Source organism: Ursus maritimus, unplaced genomic scaffold (genome assembly GCF_017311325.1).
Source record: "Ursus maritimus isolate PB19 unplaced genomic scaffold, ASM1731132v1 scaffold_5, whole genome shotgun sequence".
NCBI lineage: Eukaryota > Metazoa > Chordata > Mammalia > Carnivora > Ursidae > Ursus > Ursus maritimus.
The window spans coordinates 78,975,741-78,993,325 of NW_024426663.1; the positions used below are offsets into that span (position 1 = coordinate 78,975,741).

Genomic DNA, 17,585 nt, shown 5'->3' on the forward strand with positions numbered 1-17,585 from the left:
GGACCAAAAACATGGCACACAATTCAGAAACTTTTAAAAACATTAAGAAAAATGCTGGAAAAAATTCAATTCATTCCAAACCTTATATATCTCTGTACAATACTCTATAAAATATATCATTCCCACATTCAGATTTATAAACTAATGTGAAAAATAAAAGCTGCTTTTTCCAAGGTGCATTTCTAGATGTTTGCTTCCATGGTTTTTACTTATCCAAGTTTGTATAAATTTATAACATGTTTATACTTTCTTCTCTTTCTTTTTCTTTTCTGAGTAATTTAGTCTACTCCCTCCCAGCCTTTGTTTCTGTTATTAGTGTCTCTTTTTCTTTTTTTCTTGCCCACTTCTCTTTTTCCTCTTCTTTTTTCTGTACTTTCACAACTCTTTTTGTTGATTGGAGTTTTAATTTTTAATTCTTTTTTTCCATTTGTTGCCATATATGGTAATAAATTTGTATTTTCATTTGTTAATTTTGTTATTAGTTCTTTAGTTTTTATTGCTTTGACATGCTGTTCCTCACACTTATAAGTGATTTTTGATATTTCAATTATATCAATTTATATCTTTTTCGAGGGGCGCCTGGGTGGCACAGCGGTTAAGTGTCTGCCTTCGGCTCAGGGCGTGATCCCAGCGTTAAGGGATCGAGCCCCACATCAGGCTCCTCCGCTATGAGCCTGCTTCTTCCTCTCCCACTCCCCCTGCTTGTGTTCCCTCTCTCACTGGCTGTCTCTATCTCTGTTGAATAAATAAATAAAATCTTTAAAAAAAAAGATATATCTTTTTTGAGTTTTATGATTCTTGTTGATTATGTTGGGGAGGAAATCCTTTTCCTCTCCTCTTTTATGTTGGGTCTGGGGCCTGCAAATTAAACCTCCAAAAGACAGGTGAACAGGGGGAAAAAACCCCAAATTTGTTCATAGACCTATGGGAACTCACAGAAGAGAACCTTATAAATTATTAAAAGTAGGAACATTTGTACATAATCTAATAAGGAAATGGAGTGAGGGTGAAGAGGATTATGAGATGAACAAGTAGGTTTCCAGGGGAAGAAAAGGGAGAAACAAAAAGTTTGTGATGATCATTGTCTATGCAGGTGTCAGTGGTATTTTTCATCCTTTTCATGGTGATAAAAAAACCCCAGAGAAGGGATTTTTTTTTTTAACAATTTCATTCCCAGAAGTTCCTGCTTTCAGTGAGGTAAAGGAAGCTCCTAGAAGGCTTTTTTTTCCTGCAACATTGAATTTCAAATGTCTTTACTTTAAAAGAATCTTTATCATAACTTTGAGAGTTATGTAGGTCTCCACAATCCTATCTAAAAGTTTTCAAAGCAGTTTCTTACTCAGATAACTAATGTTTCTGGAAAAGTATTCTTTTTTCTTGATTTCCTAAAGTTCCCCATCTCAGGTTTTCTAATTTATTCTGCGAACATATATCCTAACAGTTTTTCTATTTCTTGTTCAACTTTACCTTTACCATAATCCTCTCTTTGGTTCTGTGCCTTTTTTATTTGCAGGATTTTCTTTAGCTGTTTGCCTGCATCCACTTGTGTTCTGTTTTGTTGTTGTTGTTGTTGTTGGTTTGTTGTTTGTTTGTTTTCTCTCTCTTTGCCCTCATTCTGTTTAGCTGATTTCCCTGCTGGGATGACACTACCTACACCCTCCTGTTCTTTCAGGTTTCACTTGTTCCTTCACATTTATTGTCCCTCTCTTTATTTTTTGAATTCAGTTTACTGTCCTCTCCTGATTTTAATTCTCTTTCTCCTATATTTTCTTTCACCTCTTGCACCTATTTCCTCATTTCTTTTAACCATTCTTTACACATAGTGCCTTGTGTTTCTTCTTCATATTTCTTGGCTCTTCATCCTCTGATCTGACAAACAACATATAGAAACGATTTGTCAAGTTCAATGCGACAAGGGTTCAGATTCTAATGAAAATTCCTATTTCATTTCATAAATCTTGCATTTTAATTCATAAATTTTAAATATACATAACAATTGACCTTTCATGGTAGTAGATATTCTGATTTATAAATGTCAATGTAGTGCTACTAATTTCTGTCTTTCTTAACTTTTGTGAATTGATTTATATAATTTTATCCAAGAAATTTTTGCATAAATTTGAGATTATGTCATAGTGTTGCTGTTATTGTAAATCTTTTATTTTCTAAAATTACATTGTCTAGTCAAGGAAATAACTTAAAATCAGTTGCAGAATCTATTATAATATTTTTCTCTGGAGTTTCAACCTTATTTTCAGTGTAGACCATATTACCATCAGTAAATGATAATAATCACAATTTTTTGGACTTTTGGGGTGCTTATCATTTACATTCTTTACCACATATGTTAAGAGATGAAATGCAATAAAAATCAGGACTGGATAGTTGGTACACTTCTGACATTTCTGACTAATAAATAATTATGTGGGGACTCATAATGTATTAGTTTGTTCTGTTTATATTAGGTAACTACCCTGCACAAAGTTAATAATTTCCTTTGTATTTGCAATATACTGTAGAATTTTATTTTTATCATAAATAGATATTAAATGTATATGAATGTATTTTTCCCACTTACTGTGATAATCATTTGCCTTTCTTCTTTAGAATGTTAATATGGACAATTATTTAAGAGATTCCCTAAAGGTAAGACATTTTACCATTTCTTGGTAAATCTAAACTGTTCATAATATACTATTCTTGTTTACATGTTGGTGCATACAGGTTACAATTATTTAGATGTATATTTATATATTTTATTGAGGTGAAATGAATATAACATAAAATTAACAATCCTAAAGTACGCCTTTCAGTGACATTTATATTTGCAATGTTGTACAACCACCACTTTGTTAAGTTTCAAAATATTTCATCACCTCAAAGAAAACACAGACATCCCCCTCTCCAAACAGTCACTCTATCCCTCATCCTTTCTTTCTTTTTTTAAAATAATTTTTCATTGTTATATTAGTCACCATAGAGTACATCCTTAGTTTTTGATGTAAAGTTCCATGATTCATTATTTGCATACAACACCCAGTGCACCATGCACTATGTGCCCTCCTTAATACCCATCACCAGCCTATACCAATCCCCCACCCCCTCCCCTCTGAAGCCCTCAGTTTGTTTCCCAGAGTCCACAGTCTCTCATGGTTCATTCCCCCTTCTGTTTACCCCCCCTTCATTCTTCCCGTCCTTCTCCTACGGATCTTCCTATTTCTTATGTTCCATAAATGAGTGAAACCATATGATAATTGTCTTTCTCTGCTTGACTTATTTCACTTAGCATAATCTCCTCCAGTCCTGTCCATGTTGCTACAAATTTTGGGTAATCATTCTTTCTGATGGCTGAGTAATATTCCATTGTATATATGGACCACATCTTCTTAATCCAGTCATCTGTTGAAGGGCATCTTGGCTCCTTCCACAATTTAGCTATTGTGGACAATGCTGCTATGAACATTGGGGTGCATATGGCCCTTCTCTTCTCAACGTCTGTATCTTTCGGTAAATACCCAGTAGTGCAATTGCTGGATTATAGGTTAGCTCAATTTTTAACTTTTTAAGGGACCTCCACACTGTTTTCCAGAGTGGCTGTCCCAACTTGCATTCCTACCAACAGTGTAAGAGGGATTCCCTTATGCCATATCCTCTCCAACATTTTTTGTTTCTTCCCTTGTCCATTTTTGCCATTCTAACTGGAGTAAGGTGGTATCTCAGTGTGGTTTTGATTTGAATTTCCCTGATGCCTAATGATTTTCAACATTTTTTCATGTGTCTCTTAGCCATTTGTACGTCTTCATTGGAAAAGTGTCTGTTCATATCTTCTGCCCATTTTTTGATTTGATTATTTGTTTCTTGTGTATTGAGTTTGAGAAGTTCTTTGTAGATCTTGGATACCAATCTTTGATCTGTAGTGTCATTTGCAAATATCTTCTCCCATCCCGTGGGCTGCCTCTTAGCTTTTTTGACTGTTTCCTTGGCTGTGCTGAAGCTCTTCATCTCTATCTTGATGAAGTACAACAATTTCATTTTTTCTTTCATTTCTCCTGCCTTTGGAGATGTGTCATGAAAAAAGTTGCTGTGGCCTATGTCAAAGAGGTTGAAGCCTATGTTCTCCACTAGGATTTTGATGGATTCCTGTCTCACATCGAGGTTTTTCATCAATTTGGAGTTTATCTTTGTGTGTGGTGTGAGAGAGTGGTCAAGCTTCAATCTTTTGCATATAGCTTTCCAATTTTCCCAGCACTATTTATTGAAGAGACTATCTTTTTTCCACTGGATGTTTTTTTTCCTGCTTTTTCAAAGATGAGTTGCCCAAAGAGCCGAGGGTCCATTTCTGGGTTCTCTATTCTGTTCCATTGGTCTAAGTGTCTGTTTTTGTGCCAGTGCCATGCTGTCCTTGTGATCACAGCTTTGTAGGATAGCTTGAAATCTGGCAACGTGTTGCCCCAAGCTTTGTTTTTCCTTTTCAACAATTCCTTGGCAATTTGGAGCCTTTTCTGGTTCCACACAATTTGAAGGGCTGTTTGTTCCAGTTCTTTGAAAAACGTCATTGGTATTTTGATCGGGATGGCATTGAAAGTGTAGATTGCTCTGGGTAGCATAGACATTTTACTATGTTTATTCTTCTGATCCATGATATGGAATATTTTTCCATCTTTTTGTGTCTTCTTCAATGTCTTTCAAGAGTGATTTGTAGTTTCTAAAATATAGATCCTTTACCTCTCTGGTTAAGTTAATTTTGACATAATGTATGAGTTTTGGTGCTATTGTAAATGGAATGGATTCCCTAATTTCTCTTTCTTCACTCTCATTTCTCGTGTATAGAAATGCAACTGATTTCTGAGCATTGATTTTGTATCCGGCCACATTACTGAATTGCAATATCAGTTCTAGTAATTTGGGGGTGAAGTCTTTGGGTTTTCCATGCAAAGTTTCATGTCATCTGTGAAAGACATTTTGACTTCTTCTTTGCCGATTTGGATACCTTTTATCCCTTTTTGTTGTCTGATTGCTATTGCAAGGACGTCTAGTAGTATGTTGAATAATAATGGCGAGAGTGGGCATCCTTGTCATGTTCCTGATTTTAAGGGAAAGGCTTTCAGCTTTTCCCCATTGAGATTGATATTCGCTGCAGGCTATTCATAGATGGTTTTTATGAAATTGAGGAATGTACCCTCTATCCCTACACTATGAAGGGCTTTAATCAGGAAAGGATGATGTATTTTGTCAAATATTTTTCTGCATCAATTGAGAGGATCATATGGTTCTTGACTCTTTTCATGGTGATATTTTTTCCTCTGTATGTGAGAAATCTTTTTGCCCTGGCCACTTTCAACACTGTATCCTTGGATCTAATATTTGCAAATTGCACTGTGACGTGACGTGGTGTGGTTTGCCGTGGTCGACCCTGGGAGGGGTCCTCTCTGCTTCTTGGACAGGAATGCTTGTTTCCTTTGTCAGATTAGGGAAATTTTCAGCTACAATTTGTTCAAATATCTCTTCTAGACCTCTCTCTTTCTCCATCCCCTCAGGGATGCTGATGATTCTGACATTGGAACGTTTCATTGAGTCAGTAATCTCCCATAATCTACATTCCTGAGATTGGATTTTTTTGAGCCAAGTTTCTGTTTTAACTTCCTCTTCTACCATCCCATCTTTCAATTCACTAATTTGTTCTTCTGCCTCATTTACCCTTGCCTTCAGAGCGTCTAGTTTAGACTGCATTTGATTCATAGCATTTTTAATTTCTGCCAGATTCACTCTCATTTCTGCCCTTAGAGATTCTATATTCTTGTTAATATTTTCGTTAATATTTTTTTGAAGCCAACACATCATCCTGACCATTGTTACTCTGAACTCCATTTCTGACAATTTGGTTATATCCATATCCATCAGTACTGTGGCAGATATCACAGACTCTGTACCTTTTCTTTGTAGGGGGGGGGGGATTTCTCCTCCTTGTTATTCTGATGAGGAGAGGTTGCAGGGATGCCCAGAGCCCAAATTATTGACCAGGACCCAGGCAGTGTGCACTTGTTTTAAAGGGACCTTAGGGATGTGGGCTTCTTGATTTTTCATCCTGCCTTCTGGGGGAGGGCCCTGCTGCGCTGATACTCAGGCACCCCTGTTTGGGTAGAGTTGCCCCCTCCCCTGTGAGAAGGGATGGGGATGGGCAAAATGTGAACTGGTATTTCTGGGCTTTTGTTCTCTGGTGGCTTTCCCTGGCAGTTTTCTGTGGCTCTTCTGAGAGTCAGAGCAGCAGTGGCTGTATCTTAGCCTCTGTCTCAAAACAGAGAGATCGCAGTCCACTCTCCACTGAGCTCTCCTGGCCACTTTATCTCTGTTTCTGTCAGGGCTGCTAAAAACCCGGCGGCATCCCGGGTTGTGCGCCCGAAAGCCACTCTCCCAGCCCTCACTTCAAGGGCTGGCACATCTCTGTCTTTGGTGCTTCTAACACCACGAGTTGCCCCCGGTTCCCACGTGCTCTCCCGAGCTCCCTGTTTCAGTGTGTTTCAGTGTGTTTCAGTGTCAGTTTTCAGTCTGGTCGGGCGTGCTCTCCCGAGCTCCTGGTTTCAGTCCAGTTCCAGTGTGTGCTCTGGAGCTCTGGTTTTCAGTCTGGTCACGCATCCGTTCCTGGGCTCATGGTCTTAGTCAGCTTTCTCGCGGGTGCCGGTTCACGAGTCTGACCCACTCCCCAGTAGGTGGCTACTACACCCTGGTTCCCGAGAATGGCAGCTCCCTCCCCCTTCCATTTATCTTCCAATATCTGTGCTCAGATTCATGACTTTCCGCTTTGTATCTCAATACTCAGTGCTGGAGATGTTCGTTTGTAGAGATCCAGATGTATCTTCCTGCATCTCAAGCTATGTTCATGGGTGTTCAGGATGGTCTGGTAGATATCCATCTCGACTCAGAGGACTAGCTGAAAAAGAGGTCCCCTACTCCTCCACCATCTTTTTCCTATCATTCATCCTTTCAATCTCTAGCAACCACATATCTGCTTTCTCTCTATGCATTTATGCATTTTGCAGATTTTGTATAAAAACAATCATAGTCTAAGTGACTTTTTGATTGTGACTGCTTCTACTTCTAGGTTAGGCTTTCTCATGCAAGTGTGGTCATGTCAGTAGTTAACTAGGGGATGAGTGGTGTCCCATATGGGTTTTGATGTTGGTTGGAATGGGATGGCTTGGCATATAGTTTTGGAATTTGGCTGAATATTTCTTCTCTGTGGATGCTCATCCCATAAAAGTCTAGGATGCTTCACATGGTGGAGTGGTGGGTTTGCAGTGAGGTAGAACAGCAAGCTCCACCTAAGGGCACTTATCAAGATTTTGCTTGTGTCATGTTTACTCTACAATGACTGGCCAAAACAAGCCAAGTAACAACCCCCATTAAAGGGATGGAGAAAAGCCACCTCATGGGTGCAACCTCAATGTCAGTGGAGAATTTATAGGCATTTTTGCAGTCTACCACTCCACGGGATCAAGAGCAAATGAGATGCAAGAAATTGGAGACAGGGAGTAGAGACAATTGCTTAGAGGAGAATTGCTCAAAAGAAAAGAAGTTATTCAAGTAATGTGCAAGACACACAGTATGTTTGCATGTTGATGGGAGAAATTTGATAATGCCTGAGAGAGAAAAGAATCACAGAAGAGAGGGTCTTGAGCAGGAAAGATATTTCCAGGTTTATTGCACAAATGCATGGATGGACTGTGACAAAAGCATAGACAACCCATTCTGAGAGCCAGAGGACATACTAAGGTTATGAGTAGGGATAGAGAAAGTGGGATTGATGTACTGGTGGAATTTGGGGAATAGCTTTTGATTGTTTTATTTTTCAAAATTATATATAGAGATCATGAAGGATGAATAAATGAAGAAAATATCGTGTATATACGTTCACACAGTGTATGTATGTATTACATACATGTAATAGAATACATACATACACAGTGTATGTATGTATTACATACATGTAATAGAAATATATATATATACTCACACACAGACAAAGTGTATATGTAATGGCCAATTATTCATATATATGATGTACTATACACACACACACACACACACACACACAATGGAATATATTTCAGTCATAAAAAACAAGGGAATCTTGCAATTTGCAAGAACATGGGGGGAACTTGCTGGTATTATGCTAAGTTGAATAAGTCAGACAGAGAAAAACAAGCATTGTATGACCTCATTTATATGTGGAATTAAAAAAAATTCCCAAAATGTCCACTGAATTCATAGATACAGAAATCAGACTGGTAGTTGACAGAATTGGAGATTGGAGAGTGGGTGACATGGGTGAAGGAAGTCATAAGGTATAAACTTCCAGCTATAAAAAAATAAGTCATGGGTATGTTATGGGCAACATGGATACCATATTGAATGGTGCTTTATTGTATATTTTAAAGTTGCTTGGAGTGTAGAATTTAAAAGTTGTCATTACAAGAAAAAACATTGTAATTATGTATGGTGATGGATGTTAAATTGACTAATGATGTTGATAATTTTGCAATATATACAAATATCAAATTACTATCTGTACATCTGAAACTAACATAATATTTCATTTCAATTATATCTCAATAGAAAATATGCAATGCACCATCAACTGAATATGAGATTTGGAGAGGATTTGTTCTTAGTTTGAGAATGGACAAGTTAAGAAATAATCATCAAGAGGAGTGAGAAAGTGAATACTCAAAGAATACTCTAGAAAATTTAGTGCGATTGCTTGCTGAAACGAAAGCTTGCTGGAGCTAAGTGGTGAAGAATTTAATATAAGGTCACTTAATATGGTTATATCGTTTTCTCTAGCCTTGTTTATGTGAGTAGAATGATGTGAACTAGGCAGACTATGTGCGTGTGTGAGGACTGTAGAAGCAGAAAAAAAGGTGATGGCATCACATGCTTTTGGAGGAAATGATTATAATCCTGGATCAAGGAAGTCTAGGTGAAGAGGAGAGATTGGGAGATCTTGTACAGAGCAAAGAGATCAATGTTCTGCAGACCTTGGTGATGTCAAAGTAATGTTGGAGTCAGAGATTACATAAACTAAGGTGGAAATAGCTGGTAACAGGAGGATTAGATGCTCGGAAGTGACACATAATGAATTTCCAATATTGGCACAATGACACACTCTAGTATGTGGGTAGGAGAGTGTAGGTGAGGTGGGGGAAGGCAGAGGCAGAATTGTTGGAAGAGAGGAAATCACAAATGTGAGAGAGGCTGAGGATACTGGACGGGTCCTTTGTGTGGATCCTACAATCACCAAAAATATGACAGGAGGTTAATTGGGGAGTGTTAAAGTGAGTGAAGGGCTATGAAGGGGAGTGATTTGGGGTGAGTAGATTACCTCCCAATGGACAGTGGTGGACGTAGGCTGATGACAACTTGGTTCAAAGCTGGGGTGATGAAGAATTATCTGAAAGTGCTGGGGATCAAAGAAGACATTCCCATCTTCAGGCCTGGTGATATAGGGGACAGGGGAGAGACAGATCCCACTACCTGAAAGAGTTTCAAGAGAATCAGTGCCTTTAGTGTAGAATAAAAAGATGAAGTGAATTTTCAAAACAGAACTGGAGGATGCAGTGTATTGACCAGGAGCTAATGTGATATCGTGTACATTGGAAGGGTCTTGGAGTTGGAAAAGGAGTGTAGCAGGGTCAGGAATGGCATTCAAAGAGCCAGACGGTCATGTGTGACTCTAGAGATGGAGTATTCTCCTGTTGAGAGACTGTAACAATAATGTATGTCATGTACAGTAGAAACATTATACATTAAATATACATTAAAATATACATTAAATAATATACATTATATATACATTAAATACATAATAATTTTTTATTATTCATGGCAGAAGATGGAAATTCATTCAAATATTTGAGGTGAAGTCGGAACATACACATAGAATATGAATAGAATCTGTATAAATCTGAAATATTGTTTTTAATAAACAAAACCAACTTCTTCAGATACTTATTTCTTAGAATTACACTTATGTTTTCATAAAAAGCCTGTTTTACATCAACCAATATATTCCTGTGCAGTGACAGCAATAATCCTTGATATTTACCTCTAGAACTAATTCTTACTTTCCTGAATGTTGTTACAGAGCATCTGCACAACCTCCTGCTGAGGATGATCAGAACTCATGGAGTCTCCATATGATCCCATTATTTCCATCAGGCTTGCAAACCATCTTGGGTTCCTTTTGAATCTGTGCAAGAGTGTATCCAAGTATAAGAGGCCAATGAATGTGAAAGTTCCAAGTGATACTATTTTGGGAGTGTTCATTCTCTTTCAACTTGGAATTGGTTTTATTGGAAACACATTGCTACTGGTGTTACTCATCAACACCTTCTTAGTCCAGCTACATACAACGAAGCCTATAGATTTGATATTTATCCATTTAATTTTAGCAAATGTCATGACAATTGTTTTCAGTGGGATTCCAGAGGTAATGAATGCCTTTGGAGTAAGAAATTTTCTAGATGACATTGGTTGTAAGGTAGTGATGTACTTGTACAGAGTCACCCGGGGTCTTTCCCTCTGCACCACATCTTTCCTGAGTATTGTTCAGGCCATGATTATCACTCCCAGTAACTCTAGGTGGTCATGGCTCAAACCCAAAATCTGCACATACATTTTTCCTGCCTTCTGTTCTTTCTGGATCATCAACATGCTGATCTATATCCATGTCATCATAAACATTGTGGCGCCATACAACAGCACAGAACTTGACAAATTCTATTCTCTGACATACTGTATTGGGAAGGATCTGGATTACATTCAGTCAGCTGTCTTTCTAGGGTGCATGGTGTTATGAGATTTCCTGCGTGTGTTCCTCATGGTCTGGAGCAGTGTGTACATGGTTAAGTTCCTTTTCACACATCGCAAGAACGTCCAGTATGTCCACAGAACCAGCTTCAACCCAAGACCCTCTCCTGAAACCAAGGCCACCCACACAATCCTGGCACTCGTGAGCTGCTTTGTTTTCTTTTACTGGAGTAATAGCTTCCTTACCATGTATGTAAGGTATACACGTAATGTAAAAGGGCTGGAGAACATCCCTGTAATTCTCTCCCATTGTTATCCGGCAATCTGTCCTTTTGTACTGATCAAAAATCATAACAAACGATTCTTTCTGAACTGTGTAAAGTTTCTCATCTTTGTAAAGATGAGAAAATCCTCTCAACACACAATTTCCCTCAACGCATGATGCCCTCACACACTTTTCTGACACAAAGGGCCTCAATTAGAATGTCCCACCCTTAATTTAGGGAAGGTCAAATTGTGAAAGAGTGCTAAGAATTGTCCCTTTGGACATCTCTCAAACCATCCAGCTTCGTGAACATAAGGGATAAACGGCTAGACTTGTGGAATACAACCTGTTTGAGATAGTTACACCTGGATGGGGCAATCTTTATCTTATAAGAATTCTCAAAAATGCATTTTGATTTTTTTGCATTACCCTAAGTTTAAGAGATTTTTCTTAATGTGACAGATTTATTCATTTAGTTACAGTAACTACACTTGCTGGATTATGCTAGACAGATCTTCCCGTACACCAAAAGACTTGGTATTTGCACTATTCCATACTTTACACCTTGGAGTGAATACATGAGTTCATCATATGTTTCTGATTATATCCGGTTTAACCATAAACAGTGATATGTGTAAATATAACCATGTTTCCCTCCTTTTATGAATAACACCCCAGTCCCCTAAAAACCATCCTCATATACTTTATGAAGCCCTACTTTACTTTCTCTATGCACACCTTTCAACCTATTTGCATCACTGTAGGTATTTCTTGAATAGTTCTGTTTTTTCGAAGGCATTTTTTTTTCAATAGCAAAATATGGGTTTTTTTGGGTAGATTTCTACTTTTAGAAAGAAATATGGAGCCATTCTCTTCTGTCACATTACGTTGCATCAGAAAACCTCAAAAATTCTGCTAGAAAAGAGCTAAAATTTTTCATAAAATATTTTAAAGTATTTTTTCCCTAAGAGATATGTGAAACAAGTATAAGGGAGTGAACATCACACTGAAAGTGAAGCTGTCCTCAGCCCATGAGTGACGCTTACAGAACAGAACTGTGTGATTCATAATTTCTCAGGAAAGAGAAAACTGGGAATTGGAGCCAGAGAACAGAGACAGAGACTGACTGAGGAGTAAAAAAAAAAAAAAAAATCAGGTGGAGAAAAACAAGGAAGGCATGAAGACACTCAAACTGAAAACAATTACAATAAGCAAACAGTAATTTTTAAAAGGTAATATGAGTATTTCTAAACTGTCAGACAAAATCTGGGACTTGTGATGGAGAGGATACTACAATAATGATAAAGATTAAGATAACTGGGAACAAAAAGTTCCCCTAAAATTTTGTGCCCTCAAAAGGTTAACTTCAATATAAGAGGACAAATTATAAACAGAAGACAGCATGTCCATGATTTTAGTGGGGTATTCACACATAATTTCAGCAATTGACACCCCTATAAGGAAAATTGTGCACTTAAAATACATGCAGTGGATCAATGCAAATCAAAACCATAATGAGATACTTTACAACCAGTAGATTGGCTAAAATAAAAAAAACTGATGATTACAATGGTGGAGAGGATGTGAGGAAACTGGAACCCTCTTACACTGTTGGTGGGCACATAAAATGGTGTAGCTATTTTGGAAAACAGCACAGCAGATTCTCAAAAAGTTAAGCATAGAATTAACATACAGCCCAGCAATTCTACTCCCAAAGAATTGAAAAGAGTTCTCTAAACAAAAACAAGTCTGTGTGAATATTCACATCAGCATTATTCATAATATAGCAACATGGAAACAAGTGAAATGTCCACTTACTAATGAGTGAATGAAAAGCTGTGGTATATTCATAGCATGGAATCATATTCAGAAATTAAAGAAAAGAAGGACTGATATAAGGATTAACCATGAAAACATGCTAAATGGAAGAAGACAAGGTTTGTTTGTTGGAGAGAGAGAGAATGAATGGGGCAGGGACAGAGGGAGAGAGAAAATCTTAAGCAGACTCTATGCTGAGTGCAGAACCCTTTGTGGGGCTTGATCTCATGACCCTGAAATCATGAACAGAGCCAAAATCAAGAGTCATTCACTTTACTGACTGAGCCACCCAGGCACCCCTGGAGGGAGCTAATCTTAAAAGACCATATAATGTACCATTCCACTTATATGAAGTGTCTGGAGTAGGCAAATCCATAGACACTGAAAATAGATTAGCAGCTGCCTTGGGCTATGGGCAAGAGGGGGTGGGGGAGGGAGTGGGAAACAGGGCATGCTTCTAGTGGGCACAGAGTTTCCTGTAGGGGTTATGAAAACATTCTAACATAGCTTGTGGGGATGGTTGCACACACCTGTAAATATACTAAAAACCATTGAATTGTACACTTTAAATTGGTGAATTATATGGTATGTATATGATAGTTCAATAAAGCCATTATTAAAAAAATAATACATATCATTGGACAATATATTTAAAGTTTTAAAGTACGTATTAGAAATTATTTTCAACCCTGAGTTAGAGAATATACTTTTGTTCACATGTACATTTAGACCATTTAGAAACTTGGAACACTGAGAAAGGTGACCTGAGTGAAGAGGGCATAATGTTTGTAAAGAAATAAGCAGAAGTGTTTCTACACAAAAAACATTCTTCAGCTACTATGAAAATACGGTAGCAATTTAAAACAAGAGAAGAAAGCTTCAACATTTTTGGAATTGGAAATACTTTTTAATATGTTATTGATGAGATAATGTAAGAGCAATGATACATTTTTCATTGTTAAAAATGGAAAGGCTACATAACAAAATTGAACAATGCAACTCAACAGTTAAATGGAGGACAATTTATGACCCTAAAAGGTACAAAAGAAAAAGTCTTATAGTGTAATAAAATGAGGGTTCAAATTAAAGCATTATAAAACTAAAATGGAAAAAAAAAAGTAGATGTGGATAAATAAATTATACAAAAACCAGATACAAATGAAAAAAAAAAAAACAAAAACAAATTAAGAATAGGAGAAAGAAGAAAGCCAAGGAATTTACCTTGATAAATATTATAGAGTAAGTGATTTCAAGATGGAGATAATAAAAATACATGTAATTCAATAAAGCTGAGTTGAGAAAGAGAATTCCTGTGTAGATCACTAAAGCAATCAAAACAGTACTTCAAAAAGCTACATACATGGGATTTCTGCTTCTGGCAATGTTGAAATATGTAATTTAGATAGACCTCCTGCTGAAAACAACTACAAAAAATGGATAAATATAAGAAAGCCTGCTCTAAGTCAAGGAGGAATAAAGGGGCCATGTAGAAAGAGTAGAGTCAGATTGAGGGCCCATATTTTGTGCTGTGTTCATCATGGAGATGTTTCCCAGTTACTGCAGAGATTCTTGGGAGAGAAAGAGACAGAGACTTTGCAGAGCTTTTAACAGTCTCACAAACCAAGGAACCAAAAGCAGAGTTCAGGGCTCACACACAGTGAGCATGCTTGTTACCAAACCCAAGTTTGGCTGGCTGCCCATAGCTGGAAAGATCATTACTCAAGAGATGTGTTTTGATTGGAAAGGAATTGGAGCTTCATTCATGAAGCCAGCAAACTGGGTAGAAGGCAGATTCTTGTCCAAAGGCCAACTCTGCAGTGTTTGCCTATCCCAGAGCTTTTTAAAGTGGTTCAAGGTAAGTAGTAAAGGGAATGCAGTGGCCTGCAACATTTCTCGTTATCTCAGTGATGGTTTTAGGGTGGGGGTGGGTTGTCTCGAGGTTCTGGTTCCTGTTTCCTGGTATGTAGGAATACCTTGTTCCTTCTACACAGGATGTCATGACTACAGATGCTCAAGGAAGGTTAATAAAAGAATTTGTGTGACCTAAAAAAGAAAACATTTTGCTAAGAAAATTGCTAGGCTAATCAAAGAGCCTAGGTGGGTTCAAACAGACTTGCTGACCTCTGTGGCCTGGGAAAGTTGTGGACCCTCGGTCGTCAAGGTGATTTGTCTATCTGCTTCAGATAAAAAGACTTAGGTCAGCCAGTAAAGAGTGTGCTAACTTTAAACAAGTAAACACTTAGGACTAGCCAGAACCAATAAGATACACACACACACGCACAAACACACACAGATGCAGACACACTCCTATACATACACATATAGATTTATTTAAGGAATTACCTCATGTGACTGTGAAAGTTGGCATATCTGAAATATGTAGGGTAGGACGGCTGTCCTGAAATTCAGGTAAGGTCTGATGTTCCAATTTTGAGTCCAATTTCCATACACTGCATGGAATCTAGGTTAGATTTCCATGTTAAAGACTTGAGGTAGAATTTCTGCTTCTCCAAGAAACCAATTTTTGCATTTAAGGCCTTCAACTGATTGGATAAGGCCCACCCTCAATATGGAAAAAATCTTTCTTATTTAAAATCTACTTACTGTAGATGTTAAGTACATCTATGAAATACCATTACAGCAACATCCAGACTAGTGTTCAACCAACTAACTGTGTCAAATGACACATAAAGTTCAACCATCACAGCATGATTAGTATAAGCCTTTCCCATTTGCAAAGAGCAAATGTAAAGCTTCTCTGAGCAGATATCGCCCAAAGCCTCAGACAACTTGTATGGTGTTCTATTTACCATGCTCAGCCTTCCAGGGAACATAACCTGAAAGAAAAGGTGAGGTGATTGATGGAATGAAAAAGAAAAAACACTAACATGGGGTACCAAGTGATACACAAGACATTCATCTAGTTCCAAATAACTGTATTGCCTCTGGGGAAGAGAATTTAAAGGTCCAAAGTATGAACATTGCAGGAAAAAAATGGAATTGGGGGAGGAGTTATGATGGCAGAGGAGTAGGGGACCCTAATTTCGTGTGATCCCTGGAATTCAGCTAGATAGTTATCAAATTATTCTGAACACCTGTGAAAACAACTGGACATCTGTGGAAGGAATTGCTGCAATTCTACAAATAGGAAAGTGATTACTTTTTGCAAGGTGGGAGGTGCAGAGATGTGAATTTGTAGCTGTATAATGGTAAATAAACCATAGTGGGGGTGGGGAGTGTGAGCCTCTGTAAATTTCGTACCAGAAAGTATTATAAGTAGTGGAGCACAAAATCAGAACTTTAAAAAGTATGCCTGAAAGGTACTCAGGGGGCAAACCAGGCAGAACCCCAGGTGGGATGGCATGGTCTCAGGATCCCCAAGGTCACAAAAAGAATGGGGGTGCCTGAGTATGGCAGAGTTCCCAAGAATCAGAGAGGGAAAGCCAGCTGCAAACAGTGAGTCCAGGTGCTGGCTTTTTGCTCAGTGTTTCCCTAAACTGGAAACCGCTATGTGGTCCAATGATGGCTTTCTAAGTATAGACCCATCAAGAGGCAGAACCAAGGGGAGACCCCCTACTCTCCCCAGGAGGGGTGGCGAGGGGGTGGGCTGCAGGAGTCCATAAATTTTAGAGACTCAAAATGGGGTCATATGCCTGAGATAAAAGTGCTCGGTCACATGCTTGGGGAACATAGAGTTTCAATGGAAACCAGGGAGACAAAAGTGATTGACTGCTTTTCTGGGAGGTCTCACTGAAGAGTGGAGGATGAGAACTATCAGCACTGGCACTAGAGATCAGGGCACTGCCACTTTCATCTCCAATCCCCAATTAGTGCTGAAAGCCTTTAGGGATCAAAATTACCACATAGAGCAAACTGGAACCCCTCACACTGAGCTTGGCCTCTTGTCAAGGTTGCTACAATTCTTCCCAGGCAAAGCACCTGAGAATCATGGAACAGGCCCTTTCCCAGAAGAGAAGCAGGAATTTTTGGCTAATACCGAATTACTGATCATAGAGAAATGCAAAACTTAGCTCTTGTGGAAATCAGTACCTACGTCCATGCTTTTTTCATATTATTCTTTAGACTATAAGTCTTACATTTTTTTTTTGTTTTTCAACTTCTTTCTTATTTTATCAACTTTTTTTTCTGTCTTTTCTAATTTTCTTTTTTACATTTACATTATATCTATATTTCATTTGAAGTTTCCTTTCATTGTATTCAATTTTATTTTTGAATGTATATAAGTTTTTATTTCTTTCCTATTTTGGGATCTAGTTTCTTCTAACAAACACACCAAAATGCACCCAGGAGCTAGTTTATTGTTTTGTTCTATGCAAATTCTTGTTAGATTTTATTTCCTGTCTGTAATTTTGCTTTCTGTTCTCTTCTGATTTGTTTAGTGCAGCTTTCTCTGGTGTCATTGTGCTATTTTTGTATTTTCTCTCTCACATCTATTCATTTCTGGACATAATGACAGGAAAGAAGAACGCATCCCAATAGAGAGAATAAGAGGCAATACTCAGTACCAGGGAGTTAATCAATATGGATATAAGTAAGATGTAGGAACTAGAATTCAAAACCACTATTATAAGGAGAGTAGCTGGCTTGAGAAAAGCATAGAAGACACTAGAGAATCCTTTTCTGGAGAAATAAAAGAACTAAAATCTAATCAGGTAGAAATAGAAAAGGCTACTAC

General features: G+C 37.9%; 1 protein-coding gene across 1 annotated transcript; it reads left to right on the plus strand.

The window, feature by feature from the left end:
• Positions 1–10,180: 10,180 nt before the first annotated feature.
• On the plus strand, positions 10,181–11,288 carry LOC103680024 (vomeronasal type-1 receptor 4-like). The gene is given in 2 exon segments (XM_040622716.1): positions 10,181–11,244; positions 11,246–11,288. Coding segments are annotated over 2 exon segments (1,107 nt in total).
• Positions 11,289–17,585: the final 6,297 nt, after the last annotated feature.